Source organism: Elephas maximus, chromosome 11 (assembly GCF_024166365.1).
Source record: "Elephas maximus indicus isolate mEleMax1 chromosome 11, mEleMax1 primary haplotype, whole genome shotgun sequence".
NCBI classification, from domain to species: Eukaryota; Metazoa; Chordata; class Mammalia; order Proboscidea; family Elephantidae; genus Elephas; species Elephas maximus.
In genome coordinates, this window is record NC_064829.1 from 97,032,839 (window position 1) to 97,054,101 (window position 21,263).

A 21,263-nucleotide genomic window follows, 5' to 3' on the forward strand; every position below is an offset into this window, starting at 1 on the left:
GCCCTTCTGATGAGAGCATGGACTCCCATCTATCCTGGATATTTGAGCCAGGTGAGGACAGACTCCAGGCCTGAGTATGATGGGCACCTGTGGAATTCTTACCACCAACTCATTCCCCTGCTTGTTCTTGAGCCCCTTGACCCACTAGAGTCCCTCCAGTATTGGGGTTCCGGGATTCAGCAACCTGCCCTCTCCATATACCCTTTCCTTCTGGGGGTGGTGCTCACATGGAAAAGGTGAGGCAGATGCAGAGGATCAGGGTCTTGACTGAGGCTGTCAGGATGGCCACAAGAACCATGTCCGCCACACATCCTGGTGTCCCTGTGGGAGAGTGGGAGGGGGGCTGAGTCACCTCCCACATCACATTCTTTTCTCCTTCCATTCTCAATAGGACTGGACATTTTTCTCTAGGCCTCTCCTACATCACTGCATGAGGACCACATATGCCCAAGCTTTGCTCTACCCACATCCTAATGTCCAGCAAGTGGATAGAGGTCTCTGGGTCTGTGGGCACTCAGACCTCACAGCTAAGCCTGATCCCTGAACGGAGGCTCAGGGAGATATTGGCCCATGGCCTGGCAGAGCTGGAGGTGACCATGATGGAGGCATTGTTGCTGTTCCCCTCTACCAGCCCGTCCCCAACTCGCCAGCACAGGGAGTAGGCTGGCGGGGCTCAGGAGGAGCAGCCACAGCACAGGCCCTCTGGCTCCCTGGAACAGGAGGGTCTGAGCAGCTGTGGGGGTTCCATGGAGAGGAAGGAGAAAATTCAGTAGGTGCTCTCACCTCTCACCTTTCCCTAGGTATGTCCCAACTCACTCAGACCCAGGAGGTTCTGAGCTTGACAGATGTACTTTTCCTTGGTTCTCCAACTCCACTTGAGGCAGTTCTAGGACCCCTGGGTTCAAAGGTTGCCAGGGGCACAAGGTTAGGCTACCCCATGCCCAGCTCATGCTGGTGAGGGGGTGAGGGTTGCTATTGGTGACACAGACCAGATGCAGTGACTGGCCTTCCAGGACTGGAAGAAATGAGCCATTGCCCAGGGCTTCAACACTAGCTGAGATGGAGAAAAAGCTAAGGCCAAGCCTGGCTTAGGGTCTCTGTCTTTCTTTTCCTTCCATCATATAGATTTGTCTCTTCTGTTCATTAATTGATAGGCTCATACTGTCTGGGTTCAACTCCAAAGGAATAGGGCTAGAAGCAGAATCTGTCATTTTTCCAAGAGTCCATGTGCAGTTGTCTGACTTGTTTGAATGCTATACCTCCTGTATTGGCTATCTGTGCCAACTCAGATCCCATATTTACTTTCAAGAATCTTACTATTTAGTCTTTCAATAGCAGTTCACTGAGGCCTTTTTAATTTAGGTGGTCTGAGGAGCTCACAATCTCATGAGCAATATACTCAAAAACGGATACTTACAAGGCCATATGACACCTTTAGTGATGGACTCAAGTTGAGGGAGTCCTGAGAATGGGGAGCTCACAGAGACTGTCGGGACAAGTAGGGCATCTCGGAGGAGGAAAGGTTTAAGTAGAGAATGCTTGTGATGGTTAATGTTATGTGTCATCTTGTGTTGGCCATGAATCTCAGTATTGTGTAATTATCTTCCATTTTGTGATCTGATGTAAGAGGAATTTCCTCAGGGGTGTGACCAGCATCCAATATATATCAGTGTTCTGGCAAAGCTTACCCTCTCTCAATCATGCATCTCACTCACCATCTTCTGACCTCTGATTCTTGGGAACTGAGGCAGCAGTCTGCTGTCTGACCTGTTGACTGGGTTCATCAGGCCCTGCAACCATATAGGTCAGAAGAAACCTCCAGCCTGACACTTGATCCATGGATTTAGAATTTGACAGTGACCACAATTGCATGAGCCATTCCTTTGAAATCTCTCTCTCTGTATATATATTCCACCACTCTTCTGTCAGTTTGTTACACTGTGGTACCTTGGGTGTTGCTGTGTTGCTGGTAACTATGCCACCAGTATATCAAATACCAGAAGGGTCATCCATGGTGGACAGGTTTCAGTGGAGTTTCCAGACTAAGACAGATTAGGAAGAAGGACCTAGTGATCTACATCCAAAAAAAACTGGCCAGTGAAAACCTTATGAATAGCAGAGGAACATTGTCTGATATAGTGCCAAAAGATGAGCCCCTCAGCTTTGAAGGCGCTCCAAATATGACAAAAGAAGAGCTACGTCCCCAAAGTAGAGTCAGCCTTGATGATGTGGCTGGAGTAAAGCTTTCAGAACCTTCATTTGCTGATGTGGCATGACTCAAAATTCGAAGTAACAGCTTGAATAACCATTAATAGTCAGAATGTGGAATGAGTGAAATACGAGTGTAGGAAAATTGGAGCTTGTCAAAAATGAAATGGGATGCATAAAGATCTATATTCTAGTAGGAAGGGCCAAGATGGCTGAGTAGTCAGACACTTCCTGCAGTCCTGAAAAAAACAAATGAATAGATTATATACGACAACCTAGGAGCTCTGAACATCAAAGACAAAGATGAGACTTGGACTGAGTGGCAGGGGGAGGGAGAGATGGTTCAGAAGCTGCAAGGAGTTGCCAGACCTGACCTGGCTGGCACTGGCATCCTGCAGGCTCGGTTGGTTGGCTTGAGCAGTGAGGCAAGCAGTGGCACTCAGGACACGTCTTCCACATCAGAAGAGACCGAGCAGCAGACAGTCTGTTCAAACCTCCAGAACCAGCAAGAAATGGCGTTCAGTCAGTGAAAGATAAGAACATTTCCAGATAAACAGAAGTTCGGGGAATATGCAAAAACCAATCAAAAATTACAAGACATACTAAAGGGAAGTCCTCCAGTTAGAAAATCAATAACATCAGACATAACCCAAGAGTAGAACACAGGACAGAACAACCAGATACCAACACAGACAGGGAAATCACAATGATAAATCAAAGCTAAAATGCTCAAACAGGGAAAGAGATTCATTATGTAAAAGGTGACAACATTAAAACAAAAAGAGTGACTAAAAAATGTAGTAATAGATCTTTCACATGGAGAGGATGTCAAGGCGATATAAAGAAAAGATTAGTTTAAACTTAGAAAAATAGAGGAAACATTAAGGTAACCTCGAAGGAAACTAACAATGCTGCACATCAAAATATTAAACACGGAAAACATAAAGACTCAGCAAATACAAAAGCCACAACAATGAAAAAGAGGAAAAGACAATATATAAAGAAAAATGACTCAGCACAGAAAATCAAGTGGAAAAAAGAAACCGTCAACAACACAAAAATAAAGACATCAAAATGACTACATTACACTCATACCTATCAATAATTACCCTAAATGTAAACGGACTAAATGCAACAATATAGAGACAGAGAGTGGCAGAATGAATTAAAAAAACATGATCAGTCTATATGCTGCCTACAAGAGGCACTCCGTAGACTTAGAGACACAAGCAAACTAAAACTCGAAGAACAGAAAAAAATACATCAAGGAAACAACAATCAAAAAAGAGCAGGAGTGGCAATATTAATTTCTGACAAAATAGACTTTAAAGTAAAATCCACCACAAAGGATAAGGAAGGACACTACATAAAAGGTCAATATACCAGAAGGATATAACCGCAATAAATATTTATGCACCCAATGACAATGCTCTAAAATACATAAAACAAACTCTAATGGCATTGACAAGAGAGATAGACAGCTCTACAATAATAGTAGGAGACTTCAACACACCACTTTAGTGAAGGACAGAACCCCAGAAAGAAGCTCAATAAAGACATGGAAGATCTAAATGCCACAAAAACCCCCCTTGACCTCATAGACATATACAGAACACTCCACCCAAAAGCAGCCAAGTATATATTTGGTTTTCCAGTGCCATGGAACATTCTCTAGAATAGGTCACGTATTGGGCCACAAAGCAAGCCTTAACACAATCCAAAACATCAAAATATTACAAAGCATCTTCTCTGACCATAAAGCCATAAAAGTAGAAATCAATAAAAGAAAAAGCAAGGAAAAAAATCAAACACATGGAAACTGAACTACACCTTGCTCAAAAACTACTGAGTTCTAGAAGAAATTAAGGACAGAATAAAGAAATTCATAGAATCAAATGAGAATGAAAACACTTCCTACCAGAACCTTTGGGACACAGGTAGAGCAGTGCTCAGAGGCGAATTTATAGAAATAAATGCACACGTCCAAAAAGAAGAAGGGGCCAAAAGCAAAGAATTTTCCCTACAACTCCAACAAATAGAAAAGAAAGGAGCAAAAGAAGTCCTCGGTCACCAGAAGAAAGTAAATCATAAAAATTAGAGTAGAATTAAATGAAATAGAGAACAGAAACAGAATCGAAAGAGTTAACAAGACCAAAAGCTCGTTCTTCGAAAAGATCAACAAAATCAATAAACCATTGGCCAAACTGGCAAAAGAAAAACAGGAGAGGAAGCAAATAACCTAAATAAGAAATGAGACGGACAATATCACAACAGAACCAACTGAAATTGAAAGAATCATAACAGAATACTATGAAAAAAATTATTCTCTAAGAAATTCGAAAGCCTAGAGGAAATGGGCAAAATTTCTAGAAACACATTACCTACTTAAGGTAACACAAACACACGTAGAACAACTAAATAAAGCTATAACAAAAGAAGAGACTGAAAAGGTAATTAAAAAACTACCAACAACAAAGAAAAAAGCCCTGGCCCTGACAGCTTCAGTGGAGAATTCTACCAAACTTTCAAAGAAGAGTGAACACGACTACTACTAAAGGTATTTCAGAGCATAGAAATGCATGGAATATACTCCCGAACTCATTCTATGAAGCCAGCATAACCCCGATATCAAAACGAGGTAAAGAAAACAACGACAAAAAGAAAATCACAGACCAATATCCCTCATGAACTTAGATGCAAAAACCCTCAACAAAATTCTAGCCAATAGGATTCAACAACATATCATAAAAAAAAAAAAAATTCACCATGACCAAGTGGGATTCATACCAGGTATGCAGGGATGATTTAACCTTAGAAAAACAATCAACGTAATCCATCACATTAATAAAACAAAAGAGAACCACATGATCTTATCAATTGATGCAGAAAAGGCATTTGACAAAGTCCAACACCCATTCATGATAAAAACTGTCAGCAAAATAGGAATAGAAGGAAAATTCCTCAGCATAATAAAGGGCATTTTATACAAACCCGACAGCCAACATCATCCTAAACGGAGAGAGTCTGAAAGCATTTCCCCTGAGAACAGGAACCAGATAAGGATGCCTTCTATCACCACTCTTACTCAACATTGTGTTGGAGGTCCTAGTCAGAAGAACTAGGCTAGAAAAAGAAACAAAGGGCATCAAAATTGGTAAGGAAGAAGTGAAAGTATCTCTATTTGCAGACGATATGATCTTATACACAGAAAACCGTAAAAAATCCTCAAGAAAACTACTGAAACTAATAGAGGAGTTCAGCAGAGTATCAGGATACAAGATAAACATACAGAAAGCAGTTGGATTCCTCTACACCAACAAACAGAATGTCAAAGAGGAAATCACCATATCGTTACCATTTACAACAGCCCCCAAGAAGATAAAATACTTAGGAATAAATCTAACCAGAGACATAAAATACCTATACGAAGAAAACTACAAGACGCTACTGCAAGAAACCAAAAGAGACTTATATAAGTGGAAAAACATACCTTGCTCATGGATAGGAAGACTCAACCTTGTGAAAAGGTCTATTCTACACAAAGCGACCTATAGATACAATGCAATCCCGATCCATATCCCAATGGCATTTTTTAATGAGATGGAGAAACAAATCACCAACTTCATATGGAAAGGGAAGAGGCCCCACATAAGTAAGGCGTTACTGAAAAAGAACAAAGTGGGAAGCCTCACTCTACCTGATTTTAGAATGCACTATCCTGCAACAGTAGTCAAAACAGCCTAGTGCTGGTACAACAGATACATAGGCCAATGGAACTGAATTGAGAATCCAGATAAAAATTCATCTACCTATGAGCACCTGATATTTGACAAAGGCCCAAAGTCCTTTAAGTGGGGAAAAGACAGTCTCTTTAACAAATGGTGCTGGCGTAACTGGATATCCATCTGCAAAAAAAAAAAAAAAAAAATGAAACAAGACCCATACCTCACACCATGCACAAAAACTAACTCGAAGTAGATCAGAAACCTAAATATAAAATCTAGAAGGATAAAGATCATGGAAGAAAAAATAGGGGCAATGCTAAGACCTCTAATACATGGCATAAACAGTATACAAGACATTACTAACAATGCACAAATGCCAGAAGACAAACAAGATAACTGGGAGCTCCTAAAAATCAAACACTTATGCTCATCCAAAGACATCACCAAAAGAGTAAAAAGACAACCTATGGACTGGGAAAAATTTTTTGGCTACGACAAATCCAGTCAGTGTCTAATCTCTAAAATCTACAAGATGCTGCAAAACCTCGACAACAACTAGACAAATAACCCAATTAAAAAATGGGCAAAGCATATGAACAGGCACTTCACAGAAGACATCCAGGCAGCTAACACATACATGAGGAAATGCTCATGATCATTAGCCATTAAAGAAATGCAAATCAAAACCACAATGAGATACTATCTCAACCCAACAAGGTGAGTATTAATCCAGAAAACACAAAATACTAAATGTTGGAGAGGTTGTGGAGAGACTAGAACACTTATACACTGCTGGTGGCAATGTAAAATGGTACAACCACTTTGGAAATCGATTTGGCACTTCCTTTAAAAAGCTAGAAACAAAACTACCATACAATCCAGCAATTGCACTCTTTGGAATATATCCTAGAGAAATCAGAGCCCTCACACTAATAGATATCTGCACACCCATGTTCATTGCAGCACCGTTTACAACAGCAAAAAGATGGAAACAACCAAGGTGCTCATCAACTGATGAGTGGATAAACAAATTATGGTATATTCACATAGTAGAATACTATGGAACCATAAAGAACAACAATGAATCCATGAAACATCCCATAACATGGATGAATCTGGAAGGCATTATTCCCAGTGAAATTAGTCAGTCACGAAAGGACAAATTTTGTATGAGACCACTATTATAAGAACTCAAGAAAAAGTTTAAGCTCAGAAAAAAATATTATTTGATGGTTATAAGGGTGGGGAGGGAAGAAGAGGGAAAACTGGATAGCAGACAAGAATTATCTTGGGTGAAGGGAAAGGCAACACACAATGTAGGGGAAGTCAGCACCACTGGACTAAACCAAAGGCTAAAAAGTTTCCTGAACTCAACCAAACACTTCGAGGGACAGTGTAGCAGGGTCAGGGTTCTGGGGACCATGGTTTCAGGGGACATCTAGATCAACTGGCATAACAAAGTTTATTAAGAAAATGTTCTGCATCCCATTTTGGTGAGTGTCATGTGGGGTCTTAAAAGCTAGTGAGTGGCCAGCTAAGATGCATCAATTGTTCCCAACCCACGTGGAGCAAAGGAGAACGAAGAACACCAAAGACATCAGGAAAATAGTACCCAAGAGGCAAAAGAGGTCACATGAACCATAGACTCCATCAGCCTGAGACCAGAAGAACTGGATGGCGCCCGGCTACCATCAATGACCGCCCTCACAGGAAACACAAGAGAAGGTCCCTGACAGAGCAGGAGAAAAGTGGGGTGCAGACCTCAAATTCTGGTGAAAAGACCAGACTCAATGGTCTGACTGAGACTGGAGGAACCCCAGAAGACATGGCCCCCAGACTCTCTGTTAACCCAGAACTAAAACCATTCCCGAAGCCAAGTCTTCAGGCAGAGAATAGACTGGACTATAAGATATAAAATGATATTCGCGAAGAGAGTGCTTCTTAGTTCAAGAAGACACACGAGACTAAATGGGGGCAACCCCTGTCCAGAGGCGAGATGAGAAGACAGAAAGGGATGGGAGCTGGTTGAGTGGACCTGGGAAATTTGGGGTGGAAAGGAGGAATGTGTGGTCACATTATAAGGAGGGGAAAAGGGGAAGTCTTAGCTTAGGGGGCACTGAGTCCCTGTTAATGGTGGTGGAATTATTTGGAAATGATAGTGGTGAGAGTTGCACAACATGAAGAACAAAACCAGTATCATGGGATTGTACAATTGGCAAATGTATTGTTATATGTATTTTTACCGCAGTAAAACATTTTAAGAAAAACCAACACAAACAAAAACCAAACTGAGGGGCTAATTAGGGCCCAGATCCGGAGAAGCATGAGGGCAGGGTTTGGGATGGGGACAGAGCCCTGACACTGGTGACAGCTACCCATTAGGCTTAGTAAGGAGAAGTTCATGGACAATCTTGGTGATAGCAAGGTCAGGGTGAAGGGAAGCCAGTTGCAGGCTGATGAGTGGAGTGAGGGGTTTCCCACCTCTGCTGTCCCCATACCTGGTCTGAGACCTCCTCCCTCCTGAATTGTGAGACCCCAGCTCTGCTCTGAGGAACAGAGACCTCCCATCCATCACAGCCCCAGAGAGGAGCAGTTGCTCCCTACTTGTGTTATTCTCCCAGAATATGCTGATGGTCAGGTTCTGTGGAGCATCTGGACAGACAGAAATACAGTTATGTGTTGCTTAACGTCCATGTATGTTCTGTGATAAAGAAGTTATATGATTTGGATGCTGTGTGAACACCATATTACATACAGGCAGTCCCTGGGTTTAGTAACATCTGACTTATGTACAACCAGTAGTTATGAACCAACCCCCATAAATCCTATCATATTAAAAATTTGATGTATATTCAATGGTTCATAGTAATAAATGGGTGTTACTTTGCAACTCTCACCAAAACATTATTATTATTATTACTGTATTATTATGTTAAAGATGTTTTAGTGTATTGGGAAGTGTTTCTCTAATGGTTTTTAGGCATAGAAAGGTAAACTACACATATTTCTGAACTATATTATAACCTTAGGGGTCCACGGACATACATTCAGTTGAAAGCTGCCCGAATGGATGTTATGCATTGCTAGACTGTAACTGTTCTCTTTTCAGTGACAGGAAGATGGGTGTTGGCCCTTTTCTCACAGAAGCTTGAGAAATAGGAAGGAGGTGGAGTCTAGTGTCCTCTTCCTCACCAGCCCCTTTTCCAGGACCCAGAACCAAGCATCTCAGTCTCTGCCCCACTTCCCTCAACACACACTGCCCTCAGGGACCCAGGTGTCCCTACCCAGCACTCACGGGACACATTGAGCTGGATGGTACTCTCCGTGGCCACACCTGCTCCAGGGAAGGTCACTCGGCAGGTGAGGTTCGTGCCATGGTGATGTGGCTCTGGGATGAATGTGAGCTCTGAGGAGTTGGAAGTCTTGGAGCCCAGGGACGTGACAGCGACCCCAATCCAGAAGAAGGTGGGAGGCATCCCCCTCTTACAGGCCCATGGCACCTTACAAGTTATACTTGTGGGGTGGCCAGATTCGAGGGTCCCCTGAATGTGGATGTTGGGTGTCTGTGTCAGGGCTGGGGAGAGAGAGAAACCAAGGCCCTGGAATTGGAATCCCTAGGCGTTCCCTAAAGCAGCTTCTGTCTCAGTCAGGCTGACTCATCCCCAGCCAGCCCCAGCATCCTGTTCCCCTCATTCCCTCCCACGATGAGGAGGAGGGGGTCCTACCCCAACCCTGTCCTAGGAACCACCCTCCTCCCCTGTGGCCTCTCCCTGACCCCAATCCTTACCTGTCACGTGCACATAGAGCTGGTAATGATTGAAATTATATAACACGTAAGATCCTCTGACGATCCTAAAGAAGTATGATCCCTTGTCTGCCATCCTGGCATCTCTGATGTCCAGGGAGCAGTTATAATCTCGGGGGTCTCCAACGAGGTGGAATCGGCCCTTGGTCTCCTCTCGCACTTTTCTGCCTGCGTCGTTTGTGGCAACTGGAGCGTCGGAGAAGTAATTGGACTCACTCCGGAACCAGTAGCCTTGAGCTGGGTCAGAGTCAATCCAGCCCTGCCGGGGGTAGAAGAAGGAGCAGGGCACGAGGATGCACAGACCCTCTTGCACTGTCACTGACTCGTTCATTTGCAATCGGAATTCATTATCTTGAGCAAGGGACCCTGTAGGAAACAAGAGTCAGCCACAGGTCCAGCCCCAGCACCACTGCCCCATCCCCTTGGCCACTCACCTGTCCACAGCAGGGGCAACAGCAGCAGCAGCATCTTTGGAGTCAGGAGCACGGGGCCCTGGTGTAGGAGGACTGAAAAGGAGCCCCAACAGGAAGCTCAGGGACGAGGTCAGAAAAGTGACTAACCGCAGAATTAGAACCTCACACCACACGCTGTCAGAGCCCGGAGGGAAACCACTTCTACTTTCTAGATGGAGTCCCAATGGGGTCACACACAGCAGAGGAAGATCCTACCCCCAGCTCCTGGCTCTCTGTCTGTGGACTTCACCTCACACACCACTGTTCACTCCAGGAAAGCAGGCGCTGGCTGACCAGGCTCTGTGGGTTACAGCTTGTAGATGCTCAGGAGGGCCAGTCCTGCCAGGCGTGGGACTCAGGAGGGGCCTGAGGAAGAACCATGTGGCATGCAAGATGGGGAAGTGTCCCTGGAATGAGGGAGGTACCGCCGACTGGCTGGCTGACTGACTGACTGAATGAATGAATCCAACAACCACAACATGAGCATCTTCTACTACTTGCTGGGCAACAGAGTCAAAGAGGAGGCTATGACCGTTCTATTCTGCATACATGGAGTCACAATACTGGTCACATTAATCAAAACAAAACAAACCTGTTGTCATCCAGTCGATTCTGACTCACAGCAACCCATGTGTTACAGAGTACAACTCCTCCATAGAATTTTCTAGGAATGGAGCCCTGGTGGTGAAATGATTTAGCCCCCAGCTGCGAACCGAAAGGTTGGTGGTTTGAATTCATCCATCGACTCCTAGGGAGAAACACCTAGAGACCTGCTCCTTTAAAGATTACAGCCAAGAAATCCTTTGGGGCAGTTCTACTCTGTCCTATAGGGTGGCTATGAGTTGGAATTTACACAACAGAACCGAACAACAATAACAATTTTTACTAGAGCAGATTGCCGGGCCTTTCTTCCATGGCGTCTCTGAGTGAGTTCGAACTACCAACGAATACGTTAATACTCAAGCAAAAACCACTTCGTTACCCAGGCATCTCACTGGTAACATACGAACCCATTGCCATAGAGTCAGTTCTAATACATAGGAACTCCATGTGACAGAGTAGAACTGCCACATAGGGTTTCCAAGGTAGTAACCATTTTACGGAAGATCTCTGGGTCCTTTCTCCCATGGAGCTGCTGGTGGGTTTGAACCACTGACCTTTTGGTTAGCAGCTGAGCGATTATCGACTCTGTCACCAGGTCACAGAGAGGAACTGTAATACTGAATGTCCCTCAGTCTGTGGGACAATCTAGTGCAGAGATGGAGGTGAGCATTCTCTGCAGACTAAGATGTGGATGTCTTGTTGTGTCTCCAGGGCAGGTCCCAAGTGGCCATTCTAAGTCCTGCCCTCAGAGAGAAGCTCTTGGTGGTAGACACTGCGCTGGAACTTCCTCATCAGGAGGTGGGCTTTGCTGGTGGACCAGTGAGGAGGTCAGGGGTGGGGGCTCTGAAGGCAGGTTGCTGGAACTTGAGCCTGACTCCCTAATGTTCACTGTGCTGTTTTAGGCAGAGAGGGGCTTACACTCTGTGGCACAGTGTCCTCAGCCATTTTTTTTTAAATTATATTTTATTGGTGAAAGTTTACATAGCAAATTAGGTTCCCATCTGACAGTTTCTATACAAATTATTCAGTGACAGTAGTTACATTTTTCACAACATGTCGACATTCTCTTTGGGTTCTGGCTCTTCCATTTCCAGTCCTCTAGTTTCCCTGCCGCCTTATCTTCTCATCTTTGCTTTGGAGTAATCGTTGACCTTTTGGTCTCATATAGGTGGTTTTTTAAGGGAGCACTGAATTCATGGGTAATATAGTTTTGTGTACCAACCTGTTATTTTGCTCAAAGGTGACCTCAGGAGATGGCTTCAGTTCAAGATTCAAAGAATATCTCAGGGTGGGTGATAGTCTCAGGGAGTCCCCCAGTCTCAACTGGTGGAGTAAGGGTGGGCTTTTAAGAAATTGAGTTCTGTTTCACTTTTTTCTCCCTATCTAGCAGGGTCCATCTAGTGTGGCCCTTAACGAAGCAGTTGGTCCAGGTAGCCAGGAACCATCTAGTTCTTCTAGTCTCAGGGTATATAAGGCAGTGGCTTGGGTAGGCTGTTGGAAACTCTGGTGGTGTAGTGGTTAAGTGCTACGGCTGCTAACCAAAAAATTGGCAGTTCGAATCTGTCAGGAGCTCCTTGGAAGCTCTATGGGGCAGTTCTACTCTGCCCTATAGGGGTGCTATAATTCGGAATCAACTCGACGGCGGTGGGTTTTTCATGGTTTGTGTAGGCTGTTAGCCCTGTTGACTAGCTTCTTCTCTGAGACTTTGGTTTCCTTCTTTCTCTTTTGCTCTGATGAGTAAAGAACAAGAGTTGTATCTTAGACGGCGGCTCACATTCTTCAGCTGTTAAATGGGGCTAATGATGTCTGTGCTTGTGGGGGTCATCAAAAGTGTTCACCCAAGGAAAAAGCTCAGAGAAGACCTTGTCTGGCCCACAGTGGGCACTTGACAAACCCTAGATGGGGTCACTCTGAGATGGCCGGAGGAAAGGGAAGTGTGGCAACCAGAGGAACTTGCGGTTGTTCTGGAGCTGAGGGAGTCATAGAAACTCCCTGACTTGAGGCCGGCACCCACTGACCTACCCGGGTGAGAGAAAGGGCTGTGTGGAAGCAGCTGGGGTCTGAACTGACCAGAGAACGGAAGCTGAGATATCCCTGGACTAGTTTGATACACAGGTTGGCGTTAGTTAAAGTGGGATGTAATGCAACAACTCCTGACTCGAGGAATCAAGGACAGAGTAGAACTGCCCCACAGGGTTTCCAAGGATCTCCTGGTGGATTCGAACTGCTGATATTTGGTTAGCAGCCGTAGCTTTTAACCACTGTGCCACCGGGGTTTCCAGAGTTTGAGGCAGAAGAAGTGAAATTAGAAATTAACAGGCTAGTTGTGCAATGGTTAAGTGCTCACCTGCTAACTGAAAGGACTGCCGTTCAAATGCAGCAGTGGCTACATGGGAGAAAAGACCTGGCAATCTGCTCCTCTAAAGATTACAACCTAGGAGTCCTTATGGGGCAGTTCTACTCTGTTCTGTGAGGTCACTATAGTCAGAATCGACCTGCCAGCACCCAACAACAACAACAACATGTAAAGGAATGGAATGAATATGAAAATTTGGATGTTTAAAATTCATGATAATATGTGTGATTATCTGAATGTACATCATGAAACTGTTACTTAGAGTGCACACCGATTTTTCAACCTTTTGGAGCCCTGGTGGCACAACAGTTAAATGCTCAGCTGATAAGTGCAAAGGTCTGGTTCAATCCCACCTGCAGCTCCATGGAAGAAATACCTGGATATCAGCTCCTGTGAAGATTATAGACTTGGAAACCCTATGGCACAGTTCTACTCTGCTTATAGGGTCTCTATGAGTCAGAATTGACTTGATGGCACACAACAACAACAACTCCTGTGACAACTATAGGAGCTGTAGTAGTACAATAGTTAAGCTCTCAAACCAAGAAAACGAAAAAACACAAACCTGATTCCAACTCATACACCAATCAAAAGATTGGTGGCTTGAACACTCCCAATGGAACAGTTGAAGAAGGCCTGGCCACGCGCTCTCATCAAGATTACAGCCAAGAGATCCCTATAGAGCCGGGGTACTCTGTAACACAAGGGGTCGACTCAATGACACCTAATAACAACAACAGGTTAGTTGTTGTTATTAGGTGCCATTGAGTCAGTTTCAACTCATAGTGACCGTACGTGCAACAGAACGAAACGCTACCTGTTCTGCACCCCACCTTCACAATTCTTGCTGTGAGTGAGCCCAGTGTTGCAGCCATTGTGTCGCTCCATCTCATTGATGGTCTTGCTCTTTTTCACTGATCCTCTACTTTACCAAGTATGCTGTTTTTCTCCTGGGACTGATCCCTTCTGTTAACATGCCAAAGTATGTGAGACATAGTCTTAACAACCCTTGCTTCTAAGGAGCATTCTGGCTGAACTTCTTCCAAGGCATTTTTGTTCATCCTTTCGGCAGTCCATAGTATATTCAGTATTCTTCACCAGCATCACAATTTAAAGGCATCAATTCTTCGGTCTTCCTTATTCATTTTCCAGCTTTCACTTGCATGAGGTGATTGAAAATACCGTGGCTTGGGTCAGGCGAACTTAGTCTTCGAGGTGTTATCTTTGCTTTTTAACACTTTGAAGAGGTCTTTTGAAGCAGATTTGCCCAACACAATTCACCTTTTTATTCCTTTTTTTAAATTTTCTCTCTTCTATTTTATTGTACTTTAGATGAAGGTTTACAGAACAAACTAATTTCTCATTAAACAGTTACTACACGTATTGTTTTATGGCATTGGTTAACAACCCCATGACATGTCAACACTGTTACTTCTCAATATTGGGTTCCCTATTACCAGCTTTCCTGTCCCCTCCTGCCTTCTAGTCCTTGCCCCTGGGCTGTTGCACCCCTTTAGTCTTTTTTTTTTTTATGGGCCCGTCTAATCTTTGGCTGAAGGGTGAACCTTAGGAGTGACTTCATCACTGAGCCAAAAGGGTGTCTGGGGGCCGTACTCTCAGGGTTTCTCCAGTCTCTGTCAGGCCACCAAGTCTGGACTTCTTTTGTGAGTTAGAATTCTGTTCTAATCTTTCTCCAGCTCTGTCTGTGACCCTCTGTTGCAATCCCTGTCAGAGCAGCCAGTGGTGGTAGCCAGGAACCATCTTGTTGTATTGGACTCAGTCTGGTGGAGGCTGTGGTAGATGTGATCCATTAGTCCTTTGGACCAATCTTTCCCTTGTATCTTTAGTTTTCTTCACTCTCCCTTGCTCCCAAAGGGGTGAGACTAGTGGAATATCTTAGATGGCCGCTCACATGCTTTTAAGACCCCAGACGCTACTCACCAAAGTAAAATGTAGAACACTTCCTTTCTAAACTATGTTATGCCAATTGAGCTAGATATTCCACAAGACCATGGACCCCACAGCCCTCAGTCCAACTATTCGGTCCCTGAGGGAGTTAGAATGAGTCTATGGAGCTTCCATGACGTTGCCTTGGGCAAACTGTGTTGGCTTCCCCAGTGTTGTGTACTATATTACCCTTCACCATGGTAACCACTTACCTATTGTCTATTTAGTGTTTTTCCATCCCCCCTTCCCTCCCTCGTAACTATTAAAGATTGTTTCTTTTTGTGTGTAAACCTTTTCATGAGTTTTTAGAGTTGTGGTCTCATACAATATTTGCCCGTTTGTGATTGACTTATTTCACTCAGCATAATGCCCTCCAGATTCATCCATGTTATGAGATGCTTCACAGGTTCATCATTGTTCTTTATTGTTGAGTAAAGTGCTCCATTGTGTGTATGTACCATAGTTTGTTTATCCATCATCTGTTGATGGGCATCTAGGTTGTTTCCATCTTTTTGCTTTTGTAAACAATGCTGCAATAAACATGAGTGTGCATATGTCTATTCCTGTGATGACTCTTATTTCTCTAGTATATATTCCCAGGAGTGGGATTGCTGGATCATATGACATTTCTATTTCTAGCTTTCTAAGGTAGTGCTATATTGTTTTCCAAAAATGGTTTTATCATTATGCATTCCCACCAGCAGTGCTTAGGGGCTCCAATCTCCCTACAGCCTCTCCAACATTTGTTATTTCCTGTTTTATTGATTTGTGCAAGTAATGCTGGGGTGAGATTGTATCTCATTGTGGTTTTGATTTGCATTTCTCTAATGGCATTTCCTCATGTGTCTGTTGGCCTCTTGAATGTCTTCTTTGGTGAAGTGTCCATTTTCTCTGTCCATTTTTTAATTGGATTGTTTGTCTTTTTGTTGTAGAGGTGTCGGATTTTCTTGTAGATTTTAGAGATTAGATCTTTGTCTGATTTGTAATAGCCAATTTTTTTCCCCAGTCTGAAGGTTCTCCTTTTACTCCTTTAGTGAAGTCTTTTGATGAGCATAAGTGTTTAATTTTTAGAAGATCCTAGTTATCTAGTTTATCTTCTGAAGTTTTTGTGTTCTTAGTTATGGTTTGTATCCTGTTAATGCCGTGTATTAGGGCTTCTAGCGTTGATCCTATTTTTTCTTCTATGAACTCTATAGTTTTTGGCTTTATATTTAGGTCTTTGATCCATTTTGAATTAGTTTTTGTATATGGTTTGAGGTATGGACCCTGTGTTTCATTTTTTTGCAGATGGACATCCAGTTTTGCCAGCATCATTTGTTAAAAAGACTGTCTTTTCAACATTTGGTGAACTTTGGGGCCTTGTCAAAGATCAGGTGACCATAGGTGGAAGGATTTACATCTGGGTTCTCAATTCTGTTCCATTGGTCAATGTATCTGTCATTGTACCAGCACCAGGCTGTTTTGACTACCACAGCTGTAGTAGGTTCTGAGATCAGGTAGTGCAAGTCCTCCTACTTTATTCTTCTTCAATGGGGCTTTACTTATCCAGGACTTCTTCTCTTTCCATATAAAGTTAATGATTAGTTTTCCATCTCTTTAAAGAATGTTGTTGGAAATTGGATCAGGATTGCATTGTATTTGTAAACTGCTTTAAGTAGAATCGTCATTTTCACAATGTTGAGTCTACATATCTATGAGCATGGCATATTTCTCCATTTATGTAGATCTCTTTTGCTTTCTTGAAGTAGTGTTGTGTAGTTTTGTTTGTACAGGTCTTTTAATCCCTGGTTAGATTTCTTCCTAAGTATTTTATTTTTTTAGGGGCTATTATACATGGTATTGTTTTCCTGATTTCCTTTTCATTGTTCTCTTTATTGCTGTATAGAAATCCAACTGATTTTTGTGTGTTTATCTTGTATCCTGCTAATATGCTGAATATTTCTATTAGTTCCAGTAGTTTTCTCTTGGAGTCTTTTGGGTTTTCTATGCATAGTATCATATCATCCGCAAATAGGGACAGTTTAACGTCTTCGTTACCAATTTGGATGCCCTTTATTTCTTTTTCTTGCCTCATTGCCCTAGCTAGGACTTTCAGCACAATGTTAAAGAGGAGTGGTGGTAAAGGGCATCCTTGTCTTGTTCCTGTTCTCAAGGGTAATATTTTCAGCCTCTCTCCATTAAGAATGATGTTGGCTGTTGGTTTTGCATAGGTGCCCTTTATTATGTTGAGAAATTTCCCTTCTATGTCTGTTTTATTGTGAATTTTTATCAGGAATGGGTGCTGGACTGCGTCGAATGCCGTTTTTCTGCTTTTTTTTTTTTGAGATGATCATGTGATACTTTCCTTTTATTTATGTGATGGATTACGTTGATTGATTTTGTAATGTTGAACCACCCTTGCATATCTAGTATGAACCCTACTTGGTTGTGATTTTTTTTCTTTTAAATATGATGCTGAATTCTATTGGCCAGAATTTTTTAAAAGAATTTTTGCATCTATATTCTATGAAAAATATTGGTTTGTGATTTTCTTTTTTTGTGGTGTCTTTGCCTGATTTTAGTACCAGGGTTATGCTGGCTTCATAGAATGAATTTGGAAGTGTTACTTCCTTTTCTGTGTTTTGAAATAATTTGAGTAGTACTGGCATAAACTCTTCTCTGAATGTTTGGTAAAATTCTCCAGTGAAGCCATCTGGGCCAGGGCTTTTTATTGGTTGGAAGTTTTTAAAATTACCTTTCAATCTCTTTTCTTGTTATGGGTCTGTTCGTATTTTCAACATCATTTTGTGTTAGTTTGGGTAGGTAGTGTGCTTCTAGAAATTTATCCATTTCTGATAGGTTTTCAAGTTTGTTGGAATATAGTTTTTCATAATACTCTATTATGATCCTTTTTATTTCAGTTGAGTCTGTTGTAATGTCCCCTATTTCTTTTCTTATTTGGGTTATTTGCATCTTCTCCTGTTTTTCTTTTGTCAGTTTGGCCAGTGTTTTGTCAATTTTGTTGATCCTTTCAAAGAACCTGCGTTTGCTTTTGTTGATTGTTGTTTTTCTATTCTCTCTCATTTACTTCTGCTCTAGTCTTTATTATCTCCTTTCTTCTTGTCGCTGTGGGCTTCTTTTGCTGTTCTCTTTCTATCCTAGTTGTATAGTTCGTGTTTTGATTTTGTCCCTTTCTTCCTTTTTGATGTGTGCATCTATTGCTATAAACTGACCTCTGAGCACTGCCTTTGCTGTGTCCCAAAAGTTTTGGTATGATGTGTTTTTATTCTCTTTTGATTCTAGGAATTTTTTTATTCCATCTCTGATTTTTTCTATTACCCAGTGGTTTTTAAGCAGGATGTAATTCAGTCTCCATGAAATTGGTTTTTTTTCCCCTTGTTTTTACTGTTGTAATTTCTACCTTGATAGTGTTGTGGTCAGAGAAAATACTTTGTATTATCTCAATATTCTGGATTGTTTTGAGGGTTGCTCTGTGGCCAAAGATACAGTCTATTCTGGAGAACATTCCATGTGCTTTGGAAAAGAATGTGTACTTTGCAGTTGTTGGGTCAAGTGTTCTATCTATGTGTATGAGGTCAAGTTGGCTCATTGTAGCCTTTGGATCTTCTGTATCTTTGTTGAGTTTCTTTCTAGATGTTCTGTCCTTTACTGAGAGTGGTGTGTTGAAGTCTTGTACTATTGTTGTGGAACTGTCGGTTTCTCTTTTCAGTGCTGTTAGAGCTTGTTTTATATTTTGGAGCCCGTTATTGGGTGCATAGATATTTATTATGGTTGTGTCTTCACGGTGAATTATCTCTTTAGTCATTATATAATGCCCTTCTTTGCACTTTATGGTGGATTTTGTTTTAAAGTCTGTTTTATCTGAGATTAGTATTGCCCCTCCTGCTTGTTTTTGGTAGCTGTTTGCTTGATATATTTTTTCCCATCCTTTGATTTTTAATAAATTGACATCTTTGTTTCTAAGGTGTGTCTCTTGTAGATGGCATATTGATGGATCTTGTTTTTTAAATCAATTCTGTCACTCTCTGTCTCTTTATGGTGCATTTATGTCGTTTACATTCAGTGTTATTATTGATAGGCATGAGTTTATTGCTATCATTTTGTAGTGCCTTTTTTTTGTGGTGCTCAGATTTTCTTTGTTCCTTTTACTCTCCTGTGCTGAATTCTTTTTGTGTGTGGATTTTTGTTTTTTTCATTTCTTTTGTTTTTGCCAAGACTTTATGTTTCTCTTCTTTACTTTGGTGAGTAGGTTCATTAACTTTCTTTGTGGTTGTCTTGAAATTTACCCTTATCTGCCCAGGTTTGAACGTGTCTATTGTTACCTGGTATCATCTTGCCTTCCTCTCCCTTAGAAAGCTGTATACCTACACTATTTATTCCCTTTTTATTGTTCTGGTGTTGTTGTCACTTACAGATTAACCTCTGCTTCCCTATTGTAACTCTTTTGGTTTTGGATAGTCCTTGAGATTTCATTTCCTAGGATGGTATATGGTTATGTACAATCTTGCATCCTAGATTCAGGCTGCCATCTGATGTTGTTTGTTCCCAGGCTGAAGGATTCTCTTTAATAATTCTTGAAAGTTTGGTTTGGTTTTTACATATTCCTTTAATTTCTGTTTATCTGGAAATGCCCTAATTTCACCATCATATTTAAATGAGAGTTTTGCATGATATATCATTCTTTGTTGGCAATTTTTTTCTTTCAAGGTTTTATATATATTACCCCATTGCCTTCCTGCCTATATGGTTTCCGCCAAATAATCAGAGTTTAGTCTTATTGTTTCTCCTCTGTATGTGACTTTTCATTTTTTTGAAGCTGCTCTCAGGACTCGTTGTTTGCCTTTGGTTTTAGTGAGTGTGATTATGATATACCTCGGTGATTTTCTTTTGGTATCTACCCTATATGGGGTTTGTTGAGCTTCTTAGATGGTCAGCTTTTCATCTTTCATGATATTAGAAAAGTTTTCTGCCAGCAATTCTTTAATGATCCTCTCTGTGTTTTCTTTTTCTCTTCTGGAATTCTGATCATTTGCAGATTTTTGCTTTTGATTGCAACCCACCTAATTCTCAGGGTTTCCTGCTTTTTCTTCTTTCTTTTATTCTAATTTTTCCTCAAACAGAGTTGTATCCAAGTGTTTGTCTTGAATTTCACTGATCCTGTCTTCCAACGTTTCCAACCTGCTACGACAGCCCTTCTACGACACTGTCCATTTCTGAAATCTTGTTGTTCCTCTTTTTGATTTCTAATTGTTGTTTTTGTCCGATTTCTAGTTATGAATTTATTTTGACATTTTGTTCCTGTATTATTTTCCTGAATTCTTCCATTTTTTGTCTGTACTTTCTCAAATTCGTCTGCCTTTTCCATGAATTTGTCTATTTTTTCCTCCTTTTGCTTCATCTCTTGGATTGTTCTGTGTATTAAAGATTTGAATTCCTTATAAGGTAGTTCTAGTGCTTTTTCTTCTACTGGAAAGTCATCTAGTGTTTTATTTTGGACACCTACTGAAACCATCCTGTTCCGTTTTTTATATGTTTTGATATTTTCTGCTGTCTTTGGGACATTCAGTAGTTATTTCTTTAATGATTGTAGACTTGTTTCTTTCTCCCTGCTCTTTTGTTTCCTTGGTTATGTCTGAGCAGGTGGTCTGTGCATTCTTTGTTGTTTGCTCATCTGTGGGCACAATACTTTTCACTTCCTTGTCCAATGGGCAGGACCTGTCACTCTGCTATGGTGCAGCAGCGCAGATCTATATGATGGGGGGGCTGGGATGGGTTGTTTGTGGCACATACTAGGGTCAATGAGGTGGGCCGGGAACCCTGTAGGCTCTGCCTATGCTGCTGAGATGTGCGATGCTCAGAGCAAAGTGCAGGTAGGCAGGAAGGAAGGGAAAAATTCTGACGTGTGGAACTAAGACGGGTGTCAGAAAGAGGAGAGGTGACAGAAATGGGAGCCAAAAACAAACAAACAATAAAAAGAGTGCTAAGGGAGCTTGCCATTGGAGTGGAGAGATGAGACTCTGAGAAATGAAGAAAAAAAAAAAAAAGAAAAATGGAAGAAGAAAAACAAATAAATACAAATTAGAAAAGAAAGAAAGGCCCCCGGGAATGCCACCACTGCAGCTATGAAGACTAGGGCAGTGGCTCCCAGGTCGTGCAGTACAGCCCGG

The 21,263-nt window shown here is 42.0% G+C and overlaps 2 protein-coding genes across 3 annotated transcripts in view; both read right to left on the reverse strand.

Annotated features, from left to right (window-relative positions):
- The window catches only part of LOC126086017 (myeloid cell surface antigen CD33-like), a 48,108-nt gene extending 37,540 nt beyond the window's left edge, over nt 1–10,568 (reverse strand). The window contains exon 1 of the mRNA XM_049901978.1: nt 10,313–10,568. The gene's annotated coding sequence lies outside the window, so the exon portion shown is untranslated. The remainder of the gene's footprint in view (nt 1–10,312) is intronic.
- LOC126086015 (myeloid cell surface antigen CD33-like) overlaps nt 1–21,263 on the reverse strand; it is a 55,627-nt gene that overhangs the window by 1,883 nt on the left and 32,481 nt on the right. Inside the window, exons 3-7 of one of the 2 annotated variants that reach the window (XM_049901973.1) lie at nt 10,173–10,244; nt 9,721–10,104; nt 9,229–9,507; nt 8,432–8,585; nt 228–321 (exon numbers count right to left, since the gene is read on the reverse strand). In XM_049901973.1, the coding sequence (XP_049757930.1) occupies nt 228–321; nt 8,432–8,585; nt 9,229–9,507; nt 9,721–10,104; nt 10,173–10,244 (983 nt within the window). The remainder of the gene's footprint in view (nt 1–227; nt 322–8,431; nt 8,586–9,228; nt 9,508–9,720; nt 10,105–10,172; nt 10,245–21,263) is intronic. The other variant, XM_049901974.1, reaches the window with a different exon arrangement.